The sequence below is a fragment of the Oncorhynchus clarkii genome, chromosome 17 (assembly GCF_045791955.1).
Source record: "Oncorhynchus clarkii lewisi isolate Uvic-CL-2024 chromosome 17, UVic_Ocla_1.0, whole genome shotgun sequence".
In the NCBI taxonomy this organism is placed as follows: Eukaryota; Metazoa; Chordata; class Actinopteri; order Salmoniformes; family Salmonidae; genus Oncorhynchus; species Oncorhynchus clarkii.
Window position 1 is genome coordinate 49,716,711 of NC_092163.1, and position 27,239 is coordinate 49,743,949.

Sequence of the window (27,239 nt, forward strand, 5' to 3'; positions counted from 1 at the left end):
CACCTCCACTAGAAGCAGTCCCAGAAACGTTTACGTTTTCCTACAAATGTGGCCTACATGGCTGCAGTACTCATTGTATTATACTGTGTGTAACTGTTCAACTTTTTGGTTTTCAGGAGAACCAGGCTAAGAACTATAAACCGTGACTTTAAAGGTCAAAGAAGTATATGCCACGACTTTTTGTAGATTAAAGGTTTGTAAAATAGTGGTAGTCTCCGGCTACAGTGCCTTGCGAAAGTATTCGGCCCCCTTGAACTTTGCGACCTTTTGCCACATTTCAGGCTTCAAACATAAAGATATAAAACTGTATTTTTTTGTGAAGAATCAACAACAAGTGGGACGCAATCATGAAGTGGAATGACATTTATTGGATATTTCAAACTTTTTTAACAAATCAAAAACTGAAAAATTGGGCGTGCAAAATTATTCAGCCCCCTTAAGTTAATACTTTGTAGCGCCACCTTTTGCTGCGATAACAGCTGTAAGTCGCTTGGGGTATGTCTCTATCAGTTTTGCACATCGAGAGACTGAAATTTTTTCCCATTCCTCCTTGCAAAACAGCTCGAGCTCAGTGAGGTTGGATGGAGAGCATTTGTGAACAGCAGTTTTCAGTTATTTCCACAGATTCTCGATTGGATTCAGGTCTGGACTTTGACTTGGCCATTCTAACACCTGGATATGTTAATTTTTGAACCATTCCATTGTAGATTTTGCTTTATGTTTTGGATCATTGTCTTGTTGGAAGACAAATCTCCGTCCCAGTCTCAGGTCTTTTGCAGACTCCATCAGGTTTTCTTCCAGAATGGTCCTGTATTTGGCTCCATCCATCTTCCCATCAATTTTAACCATCTTCCCTGTCCCTGCTGAAGAAAAGCAGGCCCAAACCATGATGCTGCCACCACCATGTTTGACAGTGGGGATGGTGTGTTCAGCTGTGTTGCTTTTACGCCAAACATAACGTTTTGCATTGTTGCCAAAAAGTTCAATTTTGGTTTCATCTGACCAGAGCACCTTCTTCCACATGTTTGGTGTGTCTCCCAGGTGGCTTGTGGCAAACTTTAAACGACACTTTTTATGGATATCTTTAAGAAATGGCTTTCTTCTTGCCACTCTTCCATAAAGGCCAGATTTGTGCAGTATACGACTGATTGTTGTCCTATGGACAGAGTCTCCCACCTCAGCTGTAGATCTCTGCAGTTCATCCAGAGTGATCATGGGCCTCTTGGCTGCATCTCTGATCAGTCTTCTCCTTGTATGAGCTGAAAGTTTAGAGGGACGGCCAGGTCTTGGTAGATTTGCAGTGGTCTGATACTCCTTCCATTTCAATATTATCGCTTGCACAGTGCTCCTTGGGATGTTTAAAGCTTGGGAAATCTTTTTGTATCCAAATCTGGCTTTAAACTTCTTCACAACAGTATCTCGGACCTGCCTGGTGTGTTCCTTGTTCTTCATGATGCTCTCTGTGCTTTTAACGGACCTCTGAGACTATCACAGTGCAGGTGCATTTATACGGAGACTTGATTACACACAGGTGGATTGTATTTATCATCATTAGTCATTTAGGTCAACATTGGATCATTCAGAGATCCTCACTGAACTTCTGGAGAGAGTTTGCTGGACTGAAAGTAAAGGTGCTGAATAATTTTGCACGCCCAATTTTTCAGTTTTTGATTTGTTAAAAAAGTTTGAAATATCCAATAAATGTCGTTCCACTTCATGATTGTGTCCCACTTGTTGTTGATTCTTCACAAAAAAATACAGTTATTGCTTTATGTTTGAAGCCTGAAATGTGGAAAAAGGGCGCAAAGTTCAAGGGGGCCGAATACTTTCGCAAGGCACTGTATATAGTAAGATGGCTGCCACGGCCCCCAGGGGCCAAATCTGTGGTTGCTCCATATAAAAATATTTTTAGGGTACCTAAATCTACCTTCGTGCAACATTTGGTGTGTTTCTAAAAAAAATTCAGAAAAAATTCAGAACGATAACGTTGTATTACTGACAATGGCCATTTTGTGAGATGTCTGTCACAGCCCCCGGGGGCCAAATCTCTGGTGTTTCCATATCTAAATACTTTCAGGCTCCATAAATCTACCTCTGTGCCATATGTGGAATGTTTCTCTCAAAAAAAGTCCTTCTGAGTTGCTTACCAAGAGGATAGTGAATGTTCCTGAGTGGTGTAGTTACAGTTTTGACTTAAATCTGCTTGAAAATCTATGGCAAGACTTGAAAATGGCTGTCTATCAACAACTAACTTTACAGAGTTTGAAGAAATGTTAAAATAACAAGACTCACAGCTGTAATAGCTGTCAAAATAGCTTATAATATTGACTCAAGGGGTGAATATTTATCTTATTAAGATATAAAAGTGTTTTATTTTACATAAATAAAAATATATAGAAATGTTTTTCCACTTTCACATTATTGTGTTTTTGTGTAGATCGTTGACACAAAAAGGACAATTAAATAAATTTTAATCCCAATTTGGAACACAGTAAAATGTGAAGAAATCCAAGGGTAGTGAAAACTTATGAGGCACTGTATGTCTCATTACTCATGAAAGTCTCTGAAAATGACTTAAATTAAGAAAATAGTTTATCTTTATTGTCTGATGCTAGTTTTTACCTGGTTCATGATGGACGACTTGCGTCCCAGCCGGTTGCCTGGGAAACGGAAGATGCTCCTCCTGCTGCCATCGTCTGACTCGGACTTAACGTGCTTCTCGTGGTCGACCTTCTCGCCTTTCTCCCCCTTCTCTTTCTTCTCCTCCTCTTTCTGACGAGACTTCTTCTTGCGATTGCGTCGATCCTTGGCGCTCTTGGAGCTGAGCTTGGACGCATCAGAGGAGCTACGGGATAGGTGACCTCCACCCTCCGTTGCATCGCCCCCCTCCACCCCGTCGGCCTCCGACACCATGCCCGCCGAGGTCGCCATGGCAGCAGCCTGAGGGGTGGGGAAGTGGGGGACAGGTAAGAGAGATGAAAAGTGAAGGGAATGAAGGGAGACAGACAGACAGACAGACAGACAGACAGACCGACAGACAGACAGACAGACAGACAGACAGACAGACAGACAGACAGACAGACTAGGGCTGATTTGTTTACTGTGGTTCAAATAACTTTTTCTGATTTGAATATTTGCTAAATAAATGTTTTAGCATGGAGCATGGAGCATGAACTACTCACTAGGCTATAGCCTATGTCTACTGCAGGACAAGACAAAGCCGTGAGAAAACGAGTTTTGATAAGTCATGGTTATTAAAGTCCTAAAAACAGGTTGGCTCACCAATACATTATCAGATGGAGAACACGCTTTTTGGAAGAGAAATACCTGATTTTGGTGCAAGTACAGCTGACTAGCGCTAGCTGGCGTTATAGTAACCTTAGCTACAATTTTGTGGATTAAACTAAATTACGAATCTGATAAGAATCCCAGAAGACAGACAGACATTGACAGACAGACAGACAACACCCACACCCAGTCTGGGACTAACCTGGGCATCCTGAAGGATGGCAAGACAGAACAGGTAGGAGAGGGGAGAAGTGAAGGGAGTGTTGTGTACAGACAGATAGACCCAGCAATCAGACAGATAGAGAGACAGACAGACAGATGGCTCCTCACCCAGTCTAACACCAGGGAGGGACAAACCTGTGCATCCTCTTGCTGGTTCTTGATCTGCTCCAGCATGGCTTTGAACTCTGCCTCTTTCTGCTCGGCCTCCTCTATCGTCGCCTGGTTCTGCTCCTCATAGGCCATGGCCACCACAGCCAGAATCAGATTAACCAGGTAGAAGGATCCAACGAAGATCACCAACACAAAGAAAATCATGTAGGTTTTCCCTGCCGCTCGCAGTGTCTGGGAGGGAGGGAGAGGAGGGAGGAAGGAAAGGGGGAAAGAAAGAGGGAAAACAAAGAGAAGCAACATATACTGTAACAATGGTCATAATGAATAAACATTACCCATTAATTGTTTGAAGTGGCAGTATTTTTCTTCCAGAGCTGAGGTACTTCCCTGTGTTTCTCTGTCAATGCATGGTGTCTGTACTATCTTTGTCACTGTTAGCTCTGTTGGTGCTTTGACATCCACACCAATAGGTTTCTCTGGGAATGGCTCATACATGCATAATACACCATCTGTAATCTTCTCCTGGCGGAGTAATCTTTACATTCAACACCTAAAATGTATAGTACATGTGAGTTGCACGCTCGTTCCCTTCATAGTGAACGTGTACTAACTATTTCGTAACATACTGTTACGCTAGTACCCAGTGTCCTTCGCTCCTGTCTTCTGAACACCTGCCTTCGACGCCATTAACAGAACTGCGGGAAAGCAGTGCCCGATAGGCGGGGGCTTAGGACACTGTCTACCAGTGTCCTAGTTAGCTAGCTACAGTTGTTGCCCCCGCCTCTTCTTCTTCTGTGGGGTATATCGGCGGTTGGCATCCACCTCCTGTACTGGAGTGCCCCTGCCTCCCGCCTGTGGCCCGGGGTCCTAGCTTAAAAATGTACCAATTGAAGTATAAAGAGGGTTATACATAAAGATGTAGGATCTTCATTTGAGCCAGTTTGCTAGAGTAGGAAAATAATGCAGGAGTCTTGACAGGTGCTTCCAGGTGTGCTTTTGTCTGCTCACTGTTTTAATGCTCCCAAACTTAATATTTTAATAAAGCTTTGGTGATTAAGAAGGCGGTCTCAGAAGTCAAACCCTTTATCGATAGTCTTTACTACTCGGAGAATGCTTTGGGCAGGACAAAAAAAAACAGCCTTCATTGAGAGGAGTGGAGGCTATGCCTGGTTTTTAATAAAAGGAAATGGGAAAAAACATTTGTCTATTATGTCCCTAAATACAAGGTTTATATATGCACTTAAGCTGTCACAATCCATTGCTAAGACCAGCATTTAATTGGACTTATATATCCCCACCAGTTCTGCCTGAACTTGGCACTTTGGCGCACGTTTTTAAGGACACACCTCAGATATTGCCACCCTTCCCACCTCAGCAAAAGCGTGCTCATATAAGACAGGTAAATTACCAATCTTGGTGCAAGGGTTGGTAAATAGCACAGCGCCGGCTTAACATGTTGAAATTGCCAACGAGCGTGCATTTAACAATTGCTCTTACTTAATGCCAGCCCGAAAATAGAGCCCTCCTTATTTTAACACACACTTACATTAGGCAATACTCAACAACATGTTGAGTTCTCTCAAGCTCTTCCAGTCAAACTTAAAACAGAATCTTTCTCATCTGCAGCTGGGACATAGATTATGACCAAAGACCAGAAATCTGGTTAAACTCTGAGATACTGTAGAATCCATGCAGCCTCTCATCAACAGACAGACCAGTCCTTGACAAGAAGCAGTCAGTGACTCACAGTTTGATGGCAAAGAAACCAAGAGAGAGAAAATGCCGAGAGGCTATTTGCTGATCCACTGTCAAGCATGATGATTTAGTTTCTTTGCATGTTGTAGACAGGGCAGAAATGCCAGCCTTAATGAACCAATTAGCCGATAGCCCTTTTCTGCAGTCAAATGACCTAGTGGGTGGAATATTATTCTTTTTGTTTTACTAACTAAAATCTGGTGTTTATATTAAACCGTTTATTTTACTATTGGGATGCAAACTCATAATTGAATACATTTCAACTCTATCTCTAACATGGTACAGATTTGTTTAAGCCCATAACCATGTGTGTGTGAGGTGTATACATTTGTTTCAAAGTGTATTTGTTTAAGACTACCAAGTAACACTCTGTGTGACCATGATTTAGCCCACTGCAGTTAAAGGTTAAACAACAGTGCTGCAGAACTGACAGTCAATTCTCAGTTCAAAACAACAACATCTCCGTCTCAATCTATCGCTTTGGTTTCAATGCTCTCCGGCTGCTCACATAAGCCGCCCACATTGAATTACCTGCCGTTACAAGCAGGAATTATTACAGTATTCATTTTCCCTGTCTATGACGAGCTTGGCCTTACCAGCATGTAGAGGTTCTCCCAGAAGTCTTGGGTCATGAGGCGGAAGAGAGTGAGGAAGGCCCAGCCGAAGCTGTCAAAGCTGGTGTACCCGTAGTTTGGGTTTCTCCCGGCCTTCATACACGTGTAGCCCTCAGGGCACCGCCTGGGAGGAAGGGAGGGAGAAGGGGAGTCATGATTTTCATGGAGTCATTAAGTAAATCTCCCATTGACATCGACGCATGATTTGCGTGAAAGTCTTAGTTATGTTAGGATTATTTTCTGTTGTTCCCTTTTATGGTGGCTATTCCAATCTACTGGAAGTTTTATTTTGTAGTAATAGATCATGAGACTCACCCTGAGTCCGAGCTGTTTCCACACAGTAGAGCATCCAGCTGCCCAGGAATGAAATAGAAATTCCCTGAAAAAGTTAAGGACATCTTTATCTTCATCTGACTCATACATTTCAGGCTCTTATGGTTATGTGGAATGTGGGACTGTGTTTATTTACGATGTGCAGTGGACTCACCATCATTCATTTATACTGTATTCTGCATGTTCTTTTATCTAACCCAGACATGTACAGTGGGGCAAAAAAGTATTTAGTCAGCCACCAATTGTGCAAGTTCTCCCACTTAAAAATATGAGAGAGGCCTGTAATTTTCATCATAGGTACACTTCAACTATGACAGACAAAATTAGAAAAAAAATCCAGAAAATCACATTGTAGGATTTTTTATTAATTTATTTTGCAAATTATGGTGGAAAATAAGTACTTGGTCACCTACAAACAAGCAAGATTTCTGGCTCTCACAAACCTGTAACTTCTTCTTTAAGAGGCTCCTCCTCCACTCGTTACTTGTATTAATGGCACCTGTTTGAACTTGTTATCAGTATAAAAGACACCTGTCCACAACCTCAAACAGTCACACTCCAAACTCCACTATGGCCAAGACCAAAGAGCTGTCAAAGGACACCAGAAACAAAATTGTAGACCTGTACCAGGCTGGGAAGACTGAATCTGCAATAGGTAAGCAGCTTGGTTTGAAGAAATCAACTGTGGGAGCAATTATTAGGAAATGGAAGACATACAAGACCACTGATAATCTCCCTTGATCTGGGGCTCCACGCAAGATCTCACCCCATGGGGTCAAAATGATCACAAGAACGGTGAGCAAAAATCCCAGAACCACACAGGGGGATCTTGTGAATGACCTGCAGAGAGCTGGGACCAAAGTAACAAAGCCTACCATCAGAAACACACTACGCCGCCAGGGACTCAAATCCTGCAGTGCCAGACGTGTCCCCCTGCTTAAGCCAGTACATGTCCAGGCCCGTCTGAAGTTTGATAGAGAGCATTTGGATGATCCAGAAGAAGATTGGGAGAATGTCATATGGTCAGATGAAACCAAAATAGAACTTTTTGGTAAAAACTCAACTCGTCGTGTTTGGAGGACAAAGAACACCATACCTACTGGGAAGCATGGGGGTGGAAACATCATGCTTTGGGGCTGTTTTTCTGCAAAGGGACCAGGACGACTGATCCGTGTAAAGGAAAGAATGAATGGGGCCATGTATCGTGAGATTTTGAGTGAAAACCTCCTTCCATCAGCAAGGGCATTGAAGATGAAACGTGGCTGGGTCTTTCAGCATGACAATGATCCCAAACACACCGCCCGGGCAACGAAGGAGTGGCTTCGTAAGAAGTATTTCAAGGTCCTGGAGTGGCCTAGCCAGTCTCCAGATCTCAACCCCATAGAAAATCTTTGGAGGGAGTTGAAAGCCCCAAAACATCACTGCTCTAGAGGAGATCTGCATGGAGGAATGGGCCAAAATACCAGCAACATTGTGTGAAAACCTTGTGAAGACTTAAAGAAAACGTTTGACCTCTGTCATTGCCAACAAAGGGTATTTAACAAAGTATTGAGATAAACTTTTGTTATTGACCAAATACTTATTTTCCACCATAATTTGCAAATAAATTCATTAAAAATCCTAAAATGTGATTTTCTGGATTTTTTTCTTCTCATTTTGTCTGTCATAGTTGAAGTGTACCTATGATGAAAATTACAGGCCTCTCTCATCTTTTTAAGTGGGAGAACTTGCACAATTGGTGGCTGACTAAATACTTTTTTGCCCCACTGTACAAACAAATGTCTTTCTGTCTAGTCGTAGACATATAGGGCCTTCAGAAAGTATTCATATCCCTTGTCTTATTCAACATTTTGTTGTTACAGCCTGAATTCAAAATTGATTAAATAATGTTTTTCTGTCACCAATCTACACAAAATACCCCATAATCACAAAGTGAAAACATGTTTTAAGAAATGTTAGCAAATTTATTGAAAATAAAATACAGAAATATCTAATTTACATAAGTATATTTATTTTACTTTAGTTTATTTTGTAAATATTTTCTTAAAACTGCATTATTGGTTAAAGTCTTGTAAGGAAGCATTTCACAGTAAGGTGTATTCATCCTGTTGTATTCAGCGCATGTGACAAATAACATTTTATTAGACTTGATTTAGATTTTCAAACTGATTTATTCCAAAACTGTAACTAGGCCACTCAGGAACATTCAATGTTGTCTTTCAAGCAACTCCAGTGTATATTTGGACTTGTTTTAGGTTATTCTTCTGCCGAAGTGTCTGCTAGAAAGCAGACTGAACCAGGTCTTCCTCTAGGATTTTGCCTGTGCTTAGCTCAATTTCATTTATTTTTATCCTTAAAAAAACTCCCTAGTCCTGGCCAATGACAAGCATACCCATAACATGATGCAGCCCCTAACATATGTGTTGTGTTAGATTTGCCCCTAACATAACACTTTGTATTCAAGACAAAAAAAATATTTCTTTGCCACATTTTTAGCAGTTTTACTTGAGTTCCTTATTGCGAACAGGATGCATGTTTTGGAATATTTTTATTCTGTACAGTCTTCCTTCTTTTCACTCTTTCATTTAGGTTAGTATTGTGGAGTAACTACAATATTGTTGAGCCATCCTCAGTTTTCTCCTATCACAGCCATTAACCATTTTAAAGACACCATTGACCTCATTGTGAAATTCCTGAGTGGTTTTCATCCTCTCTGGCAACTGAGTTAGGAAGGACGCCTGTATTTTTGTAGTGACTGTGTGTATTGATACACCATGCTCAAAGGGATATTCAATGTCTGCTTTTTTACCCATTAACCACTAGATGCCCTTCTTTGTGAGGCCTTGGAAACCCTCCCTGGTCTTTGTGGTTGAATCTGTGTTTGAAATTCACTGCTCGACTGAGGGACCTTACAGATAATTGTATGTGTGGGGTACAGAGATGAGGTATTGTCACGACTTCCGCCGAAGTCAGCTCCTCTCCTTGTTCGGGCGGCGTTCGGCGATCAACGTCACCGGCTTTCTAGCCATCGCCGCTCCATTTTTCATATATCCATTTGTTTTGTCTTGTTCCATTACACACCTGGTTTTCATTCTATAATTACTGCATGTATTTAGTCCTCTGTTCCCCACCATGTCTTTGTGTGTAATTGTTTATTGTTATGTGGATTTTGTCAGGCACTTTACTTTTGCAATGTTCCGTGTTTTTGATACATTATTGTTCTTATTTGCTGTCATTTTTGGACCAGAATTAAAGTCCGCCTGTTTATTACACTCCGCTCTCCTGCACCTGACTTCGCCTTCCATACACACCCCTGACAGGTAGTCATTCAAAAATCATGTTAAACACTATTATTGAACACAGAGTGAGTCCATGCAACTTATTATGTGACTTGTTAAGCACATCTTCACTCCTGAACATATTTACATAACAAATGGATTGAATACTTATTGACTAAAGAAATTTCAGCTTTTAATTTGTAACTCATTTCAAAAAAATTCTAAAAACATAATTCCAGTTTGACAGTGTGGGATATTATTGTGTGTAGGCCATTGACACAAATCTCAATTTAATCCATTATAAATTCAGGATGTAACACAAGAATATGTGAAGAAAAAATGTCAAGGGGTGTGAATACTTTCTGAAGGAACTGTACATGTCTTTTGGTCTAGTCATGATGTGACGATCCCAAATTAATTTTGAACATCGCAGTCCGTCTCCTCCCGATGCTGCCTTGCCCCTTTAATTTCCCATTAAGTAGCCAGCACATTTGGGTTGATTATTTTCCAGAAAATCTCAAATGTTCCTTTCAAAGAAAATTGCAACCCCTCGAGTATTCCTGTTTCCCGACCGCAAATGCTATTTAAAAGCATATAAAAGCCTACGAGCAACGGGAAAAAAAAATGCAATTAAATCAACTCAAAGTTCTCTGAATGTCGCCACAATATGTAGTTGATGTAGCCTAGTTTAAATGTAGGCCTATGAAGCATTGTTGGCCGACTTGGCCGAAAATATTATGAGGTTAGGGATGAATCGACATTTACAGAATGGGTACCTGGAGGGAAATGGGGAAGGGTCATTCTTTTTCCATTTCAGTCAAGGGGAGGGTTTAGTATATATATTTTTTATATCTAGTCCAGGGAAGGGTCATGGAATTTGTAATTTATGAAATTTCAATATTTCTCAGTGTTTTAATATTAGTTGCTTATTAGGCTATACCTGTATATCGATATGTGCCCGATGCCAGCCCTCATCTTTGATTATCTACTGGGCGCGCAATATCAAGTGTGCTTATAGGATATTTAGTGTGGTCTTTATCAAATGATCCATAGCCTATAGGCTATGAAGTGCATGCTCAGAGAAGCACAGAGCAAAGTTATATTTCTAAGATAGGTGCTGGGATGGTGTGAATAAAACTAGGCTGCATTACACACTGCAATGGCTATTCTAAAACTGAGCCCCGGCCTGCTCTGCTCTGGCTGATCAAAACCTTTTATACTGCCCTACCAACCCGGTGTTGTGTAGGCCTACAGTGGCAGTTCAGGAGGAGAGTCAAAGAATTCTTCAGAAAATAATTTTTGATTAGGCTTAGTCTGAAAAATGCAATGTCTTGGGCGCGGAATAGCTTATGTTCTGTTCAGTTTGAGAAGGAGAGCGCGAAGATGAGAAGGTGGACCGGAGGTCAACTTTAATAGCTTGCTACTACTATAATTGATTTGAGTAAAAACAATATGTTCCTTGCCCATGATGTATTTATCAGAGTTAATGACCTCACAATGAGCTAGATTTGAGTAACTTACATTGTGGCGCTGAAACTTGAAGCAGCATTAGCGACACAATCAATCAGAAATAGACACCTCATGGTACTGAAAGTAGGCAAATTAAAAGTAGGCATAATTCATTTCAACCTCTTCATTTTAATTTGACTTTACTAACAACAAGAAGGCTTTGTGTTAGAGTCTAGTTCTTCCTATTTAGAAAATAAGAAGTAGCCTACCTGTTTGACAAATGAAATTAGGCTATACAGTGCATTCGGAAAGTATTCACACCCCTTAACTTTTTTCACATTTTGTTATGTTACAGCCTTGTTCTAAACTGGATTTGTTTTACAAGCCCTTAACCAACAACGCAGTTTCAAGAAAATCCCCCCCAAAATAAGTGATAAGAATAACAAATAATTAAAGAGCAGCAGTAAATAACAATAGCGGGGCTATATACAGGGGGTACCGGTACAGAGTAAAAGTGTCAATGTGCGGGGGGCACCGGTGTTGAGGTAATTCAGGTAATTATGAACATGTAGGTAGAGTTATTTAAGTGACTATGTATGGATGATGACAGAGAGTAGCAGCAGCGTAGAAGAGGGTGGGGGTTTGGTGGGGGGGCTTTGCAAAAAGTCTGGGTAGCCATTTGATTCGATGTTCAGGAGTCTTATGGCTTGGGGGTAGAAGCTGTTTGGAAGCCTCTTGGACCTAGACTTGGCACTCCGGTACCGCTTGCCATGTGGTAGCAGAGAGAACAGTCTATGACTAGGGTGGCTGGAGTCTTTGAGCATTTTTAGGGACTTCCTCTGACACCGCCCGGTATAGAAGGTTCTGGATGGCAGGAAGCTTGGCCCCTGTGATGTACTATGCCGTACGCACTACGTCTGTAGTGCCTTGCGGTCGGAGGCCGAGCAGTTGCCATACCAGGCAGTGATGCAACCCGTCTGGATGCCTTGATGGTGCAGCTGTAAAACCTTTTGAGGATCTGAGGACCCATGTCAAATTTTTTCAGTCCCCTGAAGTGGAATAGGTTTTGTTGTGCCCTCTTCATGACTGTCTTGGTATGCTTGGACTATGTTAGTTTGTTGGTGATGTGGACGCCAACGAACTTGAAGCTCTCAACCTGCTGCACTACAGCCCTGTCGATGAGAATGGAGAAGTGCTCGGTCCTCCTTTTCCTATAGTCCACAATCATCTCCTTTGTCTTGATCACGTTGAGGGAGAGGTTGTTGTCCTTGCACCACACGGTCAGGTCTCTGACCTCCTCCCTATAGGCTGTCTCATTATTTTCGGAGATCAGGCCTACCACTGTTGTGTCATCAGCAAACTTAATGATGGTGTTGGAGTCATGCCTGGCCGTGCAGTCATGAGTGAACAGGGAGTACAGGAGGGGACTAAGCACACACCCCTGAGGGGCCCCCGTGTTGAGGACCAGCTTGGCGGATGTGTTGTTACCCTTATCACCTGGGTGCGGCCCGTCAGGAAGTCCAGGATCCAGTTGCAGAGGGAGGTGTTAAGTCCCAGGCTCCTTAGCTTAGTGATGAGCATTGAGGGCACTAGGGTGTTGAACGTTGAGCTATAGTCAATGAATAGCATTCTCACATAGGTGTTCCTTTTGTCCAGATAGGAAAGGGAAGAGTGGAGTGCAATAGAGATTGCATCATCTGTGGATCTTTTGGTGCAGTGTGCAAATTGGAGTGGGTATAGGGTTCCTGGGATAATGACCAGCCTTTCAAAGCATTTTGTGGCTACAGATGTGAGTGCTACCAGTTGGTAGTCATTTAAGTAGGTTACCTTAGTGTTCTTGGGCACAGGGACTATGGTGGTCTGCTTGAAACATGTTGGTATTACAGACTCAGACAGGGAAAGGTTGAAAATGTCAGTGAAAACACTTGCAAGTTGGTCAGCGCATGCTCAAAGTACTCGTCCTGGTAATCTGTCTGGCCCAGCAGCCTTGTGAATGTTGACCTGTTTAAAGGTCTTACATCGGCTGCAGAGAGCGTGATCACACAGTCATCTGGAACAGCTGATGCTCTCATGCATGTTTCAGTGTTACTTGCATCGACGCGAGAATATAAGTTATTTAGCTCGTCTGGTAGGCTCGTGTCACTGGGCAGCTCTCGGCTGTGCTTCCCTTTGTAGTCTGTAATAGTTTGCAAGCCGTGCCACATCCGACGAGTGTTGGAGCCGGTGTAGTACGATTCGATCTTAGTCCTGTATTAACGCTCTGTTTGTTTGATGGTTCGTCGGAGGGCATAGCAGGATTTCTTATAAGCTTCCGGGTTAGAGTCCCGCTCCTTGAAAGTGGCAGCTCTACCCTTTAGCTCAGTACGAATGTTGCCTGTAATCCATGGCTTCTGGTTTGGGTATGTACGTACAGTCACTGAGGGGACAACATCATCAATGAACTTATTGATGAAGCCAGTGATTGATGTGGTGTACTCCTCAATGGCATTGGAAGAATCCCGGAACATATTCCAGTCTGTGATAGCAAAACAGTCCTGTAGTTTAGCATCTGCTTCATCTGACCACTTTTTTATAGACCAAGTCACTGGTGCTTCCTGCTTTAATTTTTGCTTGTAGGCAGGAATCAGGAGGATAGAGTTATGGTCAGATTTGCCAAATGGAGGGTGAGGGAGAGCTTTGTACGTGTCTCTGTGTGTGGAGTAAAGGTGGTCTAGAATTGTTTTCTCCCTCTGGTTGCATATTTAACATGCTGATAGAAATTAGGTAAAACTGATTTAAGTTTCCCTGCATTAAGGTCCCCGGCCACTAGGAGCGCGCCACTGGATGAGCGTTTTCCTGTTCGCTTATGGCGGAATACAGCTCATTGAGTACAGTTTTAGTGCCAGATTCGGTCTGTGGTAGTATGTAGACAGCTACAAAAAAACACAGATGAAAACTCTCTCGGTAGATGTGTGGTCTACGGCTTATCATGAGATACTCTACCTCAGGCTAGCAAAACCCTGAGACTTCCTTAGATATCGTGCACCAGCTATTGTTTACAAAAATGCATAGACCCCCGTCCTGTGTCTTACCAGAGGCTGCTGTTCTGTCCTGCCGATAGAGTGTATAACCCGCCAGCTGTATGTTCTTAATGTCGTCGTTCAGCTACAACTCGGTGAAACATAAGATATTACAGTTTTTAATGTCCCGTTGGTAGTATATACCTGCTTTTAGTTCGTCCCATTTATTTTCCAGCGATTGAATGTTAGCTAGCAGGACGGAAGGCAAGGGCAGATTAGCCACTCGTCACCTGATCCTCACAAGGCATCCTGATCTGTTTCCGCGAAACCTACGTTTCCTTTTCCAGCAAATCACGGGGATCTGGGACTGGTCGGGTGTCCGTAGTTTATCCCTTGCGTCCGACTCATTGAAGAAGAACTCCTCGTCCAATTTGAGGTGAGTAATCCCAGTTCTGACGTCCAGAAGCTCTTTTCGGCCATAAGAGATGGTAGCAGCAACATTATGTACAAAACAAGTTACGAACAAAGCAAAAAAAACAAATCCAAATAAATGGTTGGATAAGAGCCGATAAGACGGCAGCTCTACACTCCGGCTCCATCTTTTCCAAATTCTGGGGAATTTGAAAAGGTTGTGGCTGTTTTTACTTTATAACTGTTTGATTCCTGTGTATATTTACTAATTTACAGTAGTAGTCTGAAAGCATGTAAAAAATATATATATATTGATTGCTATTATATGCTATTAAATAGCATTTCCAGTTTGAACAGAAACACCCGGTATAACCGGAAGGGGCTTGCAATTTTCAGCAGTGTAGGTTTACTTGAATTACTTACCTGGCCAGAGTATTTTTTATGCCCGAGGTACTCGACTTTAATAAATGAACCAATATTATAATTTGAGTGGATAAAAAAAGTGTTTCAGGTGATGCAATTTGTGTCGTGAAATTATGTTTTTTCCTGATTTAATTTAGGTGAATACAAGAAAACCCAAAGATCTAAGTTGTTTGAGGTTATTTCAAATCAATGTGCATTTAAGGAGTTTATGAGAAGTTTTCATTCTATCACTGACTTTTTCATGAGTCCTTTGTAATGGTTCACTACAATGGGGTCGGCAAGTCTCTATTTAACCTTGGATTTGGCTCAAGTACTTGGACAGTAACCTGCTCTGCCTCCCATTGCAGGAGCAAGTGTTGTGGAACACAGCAGCTCTAGCAACCAACCCCTTTTCCTTGGATAGCGGACAGACCAGATATATACAGTTGAGATGTTTTGGCACTGGCCTACAGAAAATACCTCATAATGTCAAAGTGGAAATATGTTTTTAGAAATGTTTATAAATTAATAAAAAATTAAAAGCTGAAATATCTTGAGTCAATAAGTGTTCAGCCCTTTTATGGCAAGCCTAAATAAGTTCAGGAGTAAAAATGTGCTTAACTAGTCACATAATGAGCTGCATTTTGAATGACTACCGCATCTCTACAATAATCTGTAAGGTCCCTCAGTCCAGCAGTGAATTTGAAACACAGATTTAACCAAAAAGACCAGGGAGGTTATCCAATGCCTCACAAAGAGGGACACCTATTAGTAGATCGGTAAAAATAAAAATAAAGCTGACATTGAATATCCCTTTGAGCATGGTGACGTTATTAATTACACTTTGGATACACACTTTGGATTGTGTATCAATACACCGAGTCAATACAAAAATACAAGCGTTCTTCCTAAATTGCCGGAAGGGAAGGAAGCCAGGTCAATGGTGACTTTAAAACAGTTACAGAGCTTAATGGCTGTGATAGCAGAAAACTGAGGATGGATCAACAACACTGTAGTTACTTCACAATACTAACCTAATTGACAGAGTGAAAAGAAGGAATCCTGTACAGAATAACCTGCATCCTGTTTGCAACAAGACACAAAAAATGTGGCAAACCAATTCCCTTTTTGCCCTGAGTACAAAGTGTTATGTTTGGGGAAAATCCAATATAACACATTACTGAGTACCACGCTCCATATTTAAAACATATTGGTTGGTGGCTGCATCATGTTATAGTATGCTTGTAATCGTTAAGCACTGGGGAATTTTTTAGGATAACAAATAAATGGAATGGATAGCATAGGCAAAATCCTAGAGGAAAACCTAGTTCAGTCTTCTTTTGCCCAGACACTGGGAGAGAAATTCGCCTTTCAGCAGGACAATAACCTAAAACCCAAGGCCAAATCTACACTGGAGTTGCTTACCAAGAATACAGTGAATGTTCCTGCATCGCAGAGTTACAGTTTTGACTTAAATCTGCTTGAAATTCTATGGCAAGACTTGAAAATGGTTGTCCGGCAATGATCAACAACCAATTTGACAGAGCTTGAAGAGTTTTTTAAATAATAATGGGCTAATATTGTACAATCCAGGTGTGCAAAGCTCTTAGAGACTTACCCAGAAAGACTCACAGCTGTAATCACTGCCAAAGTTGTTTCTAACATGTATTGACTCAAGGGTGTGAATACTTATATAAATGAGATATTTCTGTATTTCATTTTCAATAAATTTGCAAAAATGTCTTCAAACATGTTTTCACTTTGAATCCATTTGAATTCTGGCTGTAATACAACAAAATGTGGAATAAGTTAAGGGGTATGAATATTTTTTAAAGGCACTGTAGCTGTTCAAATGCTCCTGAATAGAATATCTGGGTGGTCAGATTTATCCTTTGTCCTTTTGAGACAGATGAGTGACATCATTTCGCCAGTGCCTTGCTCTTCCACAGGGGGCTTACTACACTGTAAAGGTGAGGGAGTGAATTTGACAGTAACTTACAGGCAGCTCAGTGGCAAGTACATTTCTGTATTTCATATTGCAGTACAGCTACTGTAATCGAAATACAGTATGTAAGCAAGCACTATGTAATGACACACAGTACAATACCGTAGAATTGACTGTATAATACTGTGAAAAAGTAAATGCTACCATAATCATAATGAGTGAATGAATGAAATTCATTGAGGGGAGGGGTTTGTATTTCACAGTATTTTACTGTAATTACATGGAATTGGTGCAAGCAGGTTGGCTGCTAGGTAATGCGTTTACATATTACAGCATAGGGGAGAGTGGGGTAAGCTGAGCCATTTCTTACATTCAGAGTCACTATGTTAAGGGAAATATATTTTCTTTCTAACAAAGATATCTACATATATTTCAGGATGTTGTGTATCCCTGGAAATAATCAGAATTCATGTAAACATAACAGTTTTGAAAACATAGTTTGTACAAAAAAGTGGTCTCTTGGCACAACTTACCCCGGATATGGGGTAAGTCGCGTAAAAGGACAGGGTAAGTTGAGCCACCTTGGGGTACGTGGGTGCTGTGACAGTGGGTCATAGTGCTGGTAGGTCAAAGTTTAATTTGTGGAATGGGTTTTGGTATATTGTTTATCTTAAATGTATGCCTACATTCAGATATAGATCTCTCAGTTCAATATCACTTACCCTTCCATTTCTTGACCAGTTGTCTGGGACAGGGACGTTGTTTCGATGTGCCAATTCGTAGAAACGTTCTCTGTTTGAGGCTTCTAAGCCCATGAAACTGGTCTGCGAAATTCTTGATATATTTAGGAAGCTCAGACTCCATGTCATCAGATAAGACCTCGTGCTCCTCTGCTACTCTCTCATAGCCTCTCTTTCGCACAGATACATGTTATTTTTTCTTTTTTTGTCAATGTACCTCTTCAGTGTCATCCAGTCTATTTATTCATCGCTTAGTGCTGCTCAAATGGACTTTATCCCTTCTCTCACTTCGTTGGCTGCTCTCTGAAGAACCTCAAAGGGGGCTAGACCCCTGCTTATTTTACATGTCTATATACACAGGGCATGATGATGTCTGCTCTGTAACAATACAAATGTTGAGTTCATATGCATGCCATATTGCAAAAATACTATGCATATTATGCATAAAACAGACAAAATATAATCATAATTTGTATGGTATAGTGGCCATTGGCTCAACTGGCCCCAAGGCAAACATTTTGACTACATTAGCCCACACAGCTACAAGGATGCACTTTCATACTAGGTTTAGGACCTTATATTGTAGCTTATAGAGACCCCAACTGATGTATGAAACCATCTAAAACGATCTACTTTGCTTTAGATTCAAGCATCATGAAACCTATAACACAATCAATTATTTTAACTTTGTTCAAATAAGTTTTTTGGACCTAACTTGCTTACCACTTTTTCTATGTGGTTTCTTCCTCCACAGACTCCATCAAATGATATACCTCTTCCTAAATATTCGGCCGAATGATTCATTCTGTGTATGGTTTCCTAGAAACAAGGGGTGGCACAACTAAAACTTTTGCTCAACTTACACCGCTCTCCCCTATCAATTAATATTTGGTGTTTTATATCACTTGCACTTAGACGCCTTAACAAAGGCTTCCAAACTGGCAGCAACTACAGAGCAAAACAGACCAAAAGAACATAACAAAATGCTCAACCTGTACAAGTTTAAGACTTGTTGCCACTTCAATCTGTCCCCTATACATGGAGCATTCTAACCACGCAATATAGCCTCTTACAAGGCACTCCTCAAAATATGTTAATGAGACAGATACAAAAATACCATTGCACCCACTAGTGGTCAAAATGTTTTTGGTGCTCCAAAAATTCAGTGCGTTACTGTATTCTGTGGGGTGGAATTACAGTACCATTTGAAATGTACAGTATGCTGCAGTAAAACGTTTCACAGTATTTTAATATTGATAATACCCCAAATTAATGTATAAATTACAGTTTTCCATTACAGTGTAGGGTGGATGGCCCCCACTCTCTCAGCATTCCAGTTGGGTCACTAAGGATGAGGGATTTTTCAGTATGAGACAAAATAGCCCATGATTATGTCCCATCGTCCCCTTAATCTGAGTCAAAGGGCTCTCCGTCATTGGAGTAGACCCGTCACCTCTCGCCCCAGACACTACGCTGGTGCGTATAGGGAGAGTAATGGGGAGATATTCACCACCCATAGGGTGGGGGGCAGTCCAGGAAGACTAAAGAGTTCCGGCATGCTCATATGAATACTATTCTCTGCCTTTTCTGCAGCGTTGTCACATCCTTTTCAGGACGGATGGCATGACTGCACTGGCGTCTATCAACTGGCTCACCAGAAGCGATAGCCAAGGAAGCGCTGGTTAGCGGAGTTAATATTACTCTTTTACGACCAGCCCTAGCAGCTCCCGTTAAGCAGAGGTCTACTGACCCAAGAGAACAGAGAGATTTTCCATCCCCATCTGGACATGTTGGCCTATGCAAGGCCTGCCACTAAGAGTACATTTTTAGACCATACAGAGTGCCAGGGCCCTTTCCACACGCTCACTGTATAATGAAGTGGCATGTGATATGTCGTTTTATGAAGGGTGCACGTCGCTTACGCCCAATGCCAAATCCTTTAGTCCCATTTTGGGTCATGTGCTTGAGGCTACTTCAGAGCAGCCATTTGAGCTACTGGAATGCATTGAGCTCTCTCTTTCAAACCACTTTACCATAGCCTTTATGTCCACAAAGTGAGTGAGTGAGCTGTTTGCACTGTCAGTCCACCACTCGTGCCTGCAATTTGCCACAGGGTTATCCAAGGTTACCTTACAGCCTAACCCCACCTTTGTGCCTAAAGTCAGCAATGCGTGTAATAGCCTCACTTTGGAGCTTTTTTATTTTTCTTCCACAGAAGAAGAGCGTCTCAATTGTTTATGTCCATTACGCGATTTACGCACCTACTGTACATTGACATGATGAGAGCTTTACGGAGGAGCAACCAGCTCTTTGTCTCCTGGGCACCTCTCCACACGGGTAGGCCCCTCTCTCGTCAATGGCTATTCCATTGGATAATGGAGGCTGTCATATTAGCCTAAGGGCCTATTCCACCAGAGGCATGGCTAAATCATGGGCATTGTTCAAAGGCATCTCTGTATAAGAGATTTGTGATGCTGCATATTGTGCTACCCCTTATTCATAGGTTGCACATCTGTCACTCGGTCGCGTCCTGCCATTGTTATGAACGTTCTCAAGCAGCCCTCTACCGGCAGTGCAATAGTGGTGCCCTAAAGTCATGATAAGCTCAGTCATTCTGGACCGGAGGCTAATGACTGTTTAGTCTAAATTACACTATAGGGCCTGGAAATACGATGACATTACTAAAGTAGTCAAATATTTAGTAGGAAACAACTTTGCCAGCATTATCATGTCATCAAATGTACTTTAGACAGATGGCAATGTTGTCATTAGCTAGCAAAGTTAATCATAAATAGCTAGCAATGCTAATGTTAGCAAGATAAAAGGTTTTCCTACTAATTGTTTGCCTCCTTTTGAATGCACTTTTGCTGAAATCTTCATCAGCGCTCAATGATGATGCATTGAGTAGAATGCTCAGTTGGGCATCAGTCCAAAACTAATGTTTCAAACAATATTGAATAGGTGAATACCTTTATGAGGTTTTACTGACTGGAGGTCACTGCGCCTTCCTGGCACATACGTTCCTCAGTGTCGGAGCCTCTGAGGGGGGATACTGTCGGGACTGTTTTGGCTTCGGAGAGCATATCTGTGATACGGTAGTGGGCTATATCCCATCGTGAGCTACCAAAACTAATATTTCAAAGAGAACGTAAAGGGATACTTCAAGATTTTGGCAATGAAACCCTTGATCTACTACCCCAGCGTCAGATAATCTTGCGGATATCATTTTTATGTCTCTGTGTCCAGTATGAAGGAAGATAGAGATATTTTCGTAAGCCAATGCTAACTAGTGTTAACGCAATGACTGGAAGTCATGGACTAACACTAATTAGCAATTGTGCTAACGCTAGTTAGAAACTTCCTTCAAACTACACGCAGAGACATAAAAATGGTATCATCTTGTTCATCTGACTGGGGAAGTAGATAAAGGGCTTCATTGACAAAATCTCAAAGTGTCCCTTTAAGGTTACTGTTGTAACCCCGGGTTGTCTGATAGTAGAGTGAGGCCTCTCACCGCGCTTCCCTGTTTGCAAGCGTGTGAGGGCGAAATATATGCTTGAAAATGACCAGAAGGCAGGTCCGACAGATGTTGTGTGATCTGAGCCTCCATAGTGATCCACCTTAGGAGACATCTTTCATTGTGAGATACCTCACTCTATTATCAGAGAACCGGGGTTACGAAAGTAACCTTAAGTTTTCCATTACAGTGTTTATTTTAGACTATGAAAGACAAACAGATGCGATCGACCAATTAACTAAAAGAGACATTTGATCAGATTCTCTGGTAGGCACGGCCTACCTGGCACCCCTAACTCAAACTCAGCTCAAATGTTATAAGTCGAAACGGTCTTCTGTCTCAGTGTCACACATCTTTTGGCCATGTGTCGGACTCACTCTCGCTCATGATGTATTCGTTCCAGTCGAAGCCCTTACTGCCATTGGCCAGGAAGTTCTCAGTGGAGTTGATTGGCCAGATGACACATTTCTGCCGCAGGTTGCCCATGAAGAGCTGTAGTCCAATCAAGGCGAAGACACTGAGACAGAAGACCGTGAGGATCATAACGTCTGACAATTTCTTCACCGATTGAACTAGAGCACCGACGATGGTCTTGAGTCCTGGGGGGAGGAACCGGACATATGCATTCACACACACACACATACGTGCACACACACACACACACGTATGTATGTGTTTGTGTACACACATACATATAAAACACACAAGCACACATACATACACACAAACAAAGAGAAATGGGCATTGCTGGAAAGTACAAGCTTAGCTATGAATTATTTGTATAGAGTTTATATAGTAGTAATACAGTGGTAGTACAGTAGTCCATCTCATAAAAGTGCATTTGTTCAAGTTAACATCAAACCAAAACTATTGCTGTGTTTTGAATTACCAACATCTAAATTTGGACAGGTATAACAGAAGTATTCTAAACTGCAGGCGTATGTGTAATAATAATAATAATAATAATAATAATAATGCTTATGGTTGATATATTTTCCTCTATTTTCCATGAAGAAAGATGTATTCAAGTCAAAAACTGATACCTCAATGGTGATTGTGTTCCATATTGTTAGTTACTGTTAAGTCATATTGAACTAAATTATAGCGAGAATAGGATCCTTAATAACTACGTCAAACAATAGCACAATAATTAAAGACACATACAAAACAGCCAGAAGATGGTCAGATATTCAGGCACCTTAAACACCACAACATAGAAACACAACAACATTGAGACTGCCCCTACATGAGATTTCCATAAGACTGACACACTTCAGTGACGATCAGAATACTCCTCAAATGTTCTAAATCAACAAAATTACACTGAGGCAGGCTACATCATCAAAATGATTCTAAAACCTAATGGGTGATGTAGTTGTGGAGGGATACCAATTTAGGAATTGTTTATGTTAATTTATAACATTATGTGAATAAATGTTTTATGTCATTTAGATGCCCTTATGTTATTTTTCTGTTCAAGTCCGGGTTTCACAGGCAGTGTAGAACATCCTTGGAAACAGTAGGGCCACTCTCATATACAATATATGGAAACAACTACAACATATCCACCAGATTGACCAAACACAGCAGCACAGCACAACGAAGAGGACTGGGCTCAGTCAGAGGAGGAAGAAGTGAGAAGAGAAGAGAAGAGAGGACAGGTGAGGGAGGCAAGGGTTAGGGGGACAAGGGTTAGGGGGGACAAGAAGAAATGACAGGTTGCATGCAGGTCATTTAAACGCCAAGGCTAAAGGAATTGACTCCATGTCATCATCACCTGTCTGTCTGGCAACCGGAATGGTGACTTAGCTTGGTTCCCATGGTTAGAATGGTTCCCATCCTAGGCACCCCCATCATGTCCCACTGGTGCTGTGTGGTGTGATCCCCACTGGGTGAGCCTTTTAGGTTGGGACCCCTTTAGATCAGAGGCCTACACTGGAGACTGAGCCAACACTACTTACTGGACTAGATGTATTTTATGCACAAATTCACATTCACTTCCTGCCCCAGACACTTGTTCAACAACACTTTTGCACCATTAGAGTGTTCTGCAGTTGAAGTTACTACAAAATCTCAAAAGGCTAACAGATACTGGGAACAAATAATGAGTCAGTGTGGTGTGTGTTACATAAATGCTAACTGATTTACAATCCAACACTTCCAATGGTGCAATGTATAAACTGCCCCTGTGCCAATATCTCAACTCCCCCAGAGAAAGAGCCTTCAGTTGGATCTCCAATGTATTTGCATATCACTGTGTTATTGTCCTTTAATTCATTTCTCTGTTGTGTTTATGCCTTATTTTCCCAGGATAAACAGAAACAAGAAGTCCACATTCAGGATTAGCCATATCTGAATGGAATTCAAAGTAAATAAGCTCCTTAAAAGCCAGAGTTGTAAGATAAAAAAGCAGGTATCTTGAAAAGCTTCATGCAGCGTATAATGTGTTGTCAAACTAGGCTTGGCAGTCTTAAGAAATGAAATGTTCTTCAGAGTGCTCCGTTATTGTCAGGGGACAATTTTTTTCATACAGAAACGTGATGTGTTTTAAGTCTGTGGCATAGATACATCAGTGTTTTAGATTGTGACAACAAATATGGTAGAAATTTGAACCCAAACTAATCAAATGTCCTAAACATTATGTATTCACCTGCAGTACCAGTTAAAAGTACCAGTCAAAAGTACCAGTCAAAAGTTCCCTGTGGACAGTACCTGTCCAACAGAGAGTGATAATGTGTTCATAGCCACCAAATGAATGAATATACAGTATCATTCAAAAGTTTGGACACACCTACTCATTCAAGGGTTTTTCTTTATTTTTACTATCTTCTACATTGTAGAATAATAGTGAAGACATCAAAACTATGAATTGACACATATGGAATCATGTAGTAACCAAAAAAGTGTTTCAAATGTATTTTAGATTTGAAATTCTTCAAAGTAGCCACCCTTTAACTTGATGACAGCTTGCACACTCTTGAAGAAACACAATCACCTTTTTTGGTTACTACATGTTTCCATATGTCTTATTTCATAGTTTTGATGTCTTCACTATTATTATACAATGTAGAAAATAGTAAAAATAAAGAAAAACCCTTGAATGAGTAGGTGTGTCCAAACTTTTGAATGATACTGTATATTCATTCAGTTGGTGGCTATGAACACATTGTCACTCTCTGTTGGACAGTGAATCGAACCTCTCTGAAGTCTGAAGAGATACTCATGCAGGGTCTAAATAAGAAATGCTTACAAATACAACGTGTGAGTGTGAAACCCTTGTCTATCACTTTGGCTTTGAGGTTAAGATGGCAATAATAATAACTATTCTTTAGTTAAAAAAATATGTGAACAATAAAATGTCTACTGTTCCTCATACTAAGACTTTTCTCTAACCAAGGGAGGGTTTTCAACTAGGCCCTGAAGTTTTACCTGGGGAGAAACTCAGGCTCCTACCCATACTATCTGGTGTCAATATACTGTATGAGGCTGTTAATGTCACTTTGAGGGAGACTACTATTAAAATAATAATACGAAATTTGATGTGTATCCCACCCACTTATTTTAGGCTGTTTGTCTTTTAGTATGTCATATCAGGGCCACCTTTTCCACTTAACACCACAAGACCGCAAGTAGACTGCTAAGCCTATCAAAAATGTATTGCTACCATTTTTGATTGTTTGAAAAATAAAAAGTAAACAAAACAGGTATCATTTCTGATGCATCCTCTTTAAGAGTCTAAAGTAATAAGAAATGATGCGAATCCAATTCATGAGAAATCAAAATAAGCTCAGCCTTAGTATGTAAATGGGAGTCTCACCTGGAATGACTGAAATAGTTTTCAATGCTCGGAGAACCCTGAACGTTCTCAGCGCCGAGACATTCCCCAGGTCCACAAATTCTGTTACATATCTGTAACGGGGTAGGATCACACACAGAACAAAACACCATCACACAAAAAACAAACGGTAACACACACACACAAACCCACTGATCAAAAGCGCGGACGCGCAAGTGCCTGACACCAGCACCCCACCAGAAGAAGATGACCGGCAGGAGGAGTGGACACCACAGCGCGCGCGAGAGAGAAGCACCTATCCCTCCAGGAGAGAGGAGCGAAGGTGGAAGAGGAAACGAAAGGAAACAGAAACAAAACCACACCTACAGTGCCTTCAGAAAGTATTCATACCCCTTAACTTATTTCACATTTTGTTGCGTTACAGCCTGAATAAAAAATGGACTGAACATTGTTTTTCTTCACCCATCTACACACAATACCCCATAATGACAGTGAAAACATGTTTTTAGGAATCTCTAGCAAATTTATTGAAAATGAGATGCAAAAATATCTCATTTACATAAGTATTCACACCCCTGAGTCAATACATGTTAGAATCCTCTTTGGCAGTGTTTACAACTGTGAGTCTTTCTGGGTAAGTCTCTAAGGGGCCGATCCCGACCACACAATTTATGCCTTTACTACGCATGCCTTTCCTACGCACTTATCAGTATTTGGTATTCAGACTTGCCTTATTCAATAGCATAATGCTCTGCAGGTGTGGCTACCTTCCGAGCTCTGAATACATTTCATTCAACCATTGAAAACCCTCCCACTTGCTGGCCAACAGATTTTCTTGTGGAGTTTTCATTCAATGGGGTTTTCAGTACTTTTATCTTAAGCCATCCCTTTAAATACGGTTCACCTTTAATTCAAATTTTGTTGACAGACTACATATAATACATAGTGAGAACGGGTTCAGAATATAGGGACCAATGAATGAAATCCATCTATACATATTTGTCTCCGTTTCGGCACCAACTGGTAGATATAAAAATACTTTTATATCGTTTTTTTGGGGGGAGAGCCTTTATGGACGACAGTTTTATGTTGATAACTAAAACATATAGTGGTTTTATTAATCCTGAAAGTTGTGATAATCAGTCCATCACTATGAAAAAGGGACCTCAATACATGTCATGTTGATGTGATTTTCAGTTGGCTTCCATATGGTTGGTTTCACACTCATCTTCACGGATCATAAAGAAAAATCATCTGAAACAATTGCTATGTGTATTTATAATCCCCTTCTCCAACCTGAACACTAATTTACCTAGCTCTTATCAATAAATCCTATCAAGTTGTATATTATAATGCATGGAGAATGGTGGTATGTATATCAACAACAAATGGTAGGTTCGCTAGACCTTGTTCATGGTTTCGCACGTAAAGGTGTTGGAATTATTAGGGAAGTAAGTCAAAGTCAGAATACAGCTTATCTGTAGACACTGTTGGGGTTCGTTTCCTTGTTCCTTGTCAATCATTGGCTCATTGGTGAAATTAGCATTATGACAATATCTTTAATTAAATCATTAAAAATCCTTTATTAATGCAATTGCAGACAGAAGTTGACAACAGGAACATAACGCATGTTTCCGAGTAAGTTCTGCAAAATATAAAAGGTCCCAATTTATTTTATTAAACCCGAAGTCCAGCCCTAGTGATGTCACTGCCTAAGTCATTATCTTCTCCTCCTGAGACCAAAACCATGCCTACTCAACACTAAAACTCTTGTTTATATAGCTATCTAAAAGCTTAGCAGTAAATGTCCAAGTTGATTTATAGTGGTATGTCTGACTAATCTCTTATCTCTTACACTCCCCTGCAGAGTTCTGTCTTCACAGTCACACATTTCTCAGACAGTTTCTTCGTAAGAGGCAGAGAGCCTAGAAAAGTACTGTATAACAATATTAAACCTCATAATGTATCTATATTGTTAATCTGTAGTCAAGGACCCTATAAATGTAAGGAGGGAGGGGACTTATAACCCCTCCTCTTCTATTAATACAACATAAGCATAATCAATTATTATAATACATCAAACATTTGGTACAGCCCCTATCATGACCCCTAGGTGAACCCCTTTAAACACACATCCGCCACACCTTAATTTATTCAAGCTCCACCTAAAACTAATAATGGGTGAATAGCATACTATTCTCGTGCTTAAGTTCAAGGTCAGAATATGCATAGAGAGAGGGAATTACATTCAATTTGCGGCACTTAACTCGGGTCAGAATATGGGCCTATGAGCTTTGCACAACTGGATTATACAATATTTGCGCATTATTCTTTTTAAAATTCTTCAAGCTCTGTCAAATTGTTATTGATCATTGCCAG

General features: G+C 40.9%; 1 protein-coding gene across 1 annotated transcript in view; it reads right to left on the reverse strand.

Moving 5' to 3' along the window:
* The window catches only part of LOC139371028 (sodium channel protein type 8 subunit alpha-like), a 116,551-nt gene that overhangs the window by 60,336 nt on the left and 28,976 nt on the right, over nucleotides 1–27,239 (reverse strand). Inside the window, exons 6-11 of the mRNA XM_071111055.1 lie at nucleotides 24,882–24,973; nucleotides 21,442–21,663; nucleotides 6,306–6,369; nucleotides 5,973–6,114; nucleotides 3,646–3,852; nucleotides 2,623–2,940 (exon numbers count right to left, since the gene is read on the reverse strand). Coding sequence (XP_070967156.1) covers nucleotides 2,623–2,940; nucleotides 3,646–3,852; nucleotides 5,973–6,114; nucleotides 6,306–6,369; nucleotides 21,442–21,663; nucleotides 24,882–24,973 — 1,045 coding nt within the window. The remainder of the gene's footprint in view (nucleotides 1–2,622; nucleotides 2,941–3,645; nucleotides 3,853–5,972; nucleotides 6,115–6,305; nucleotides 6,370–21,441; nucleotides 21,664–24,881; nucleotides 24,974–27,239) is intronic.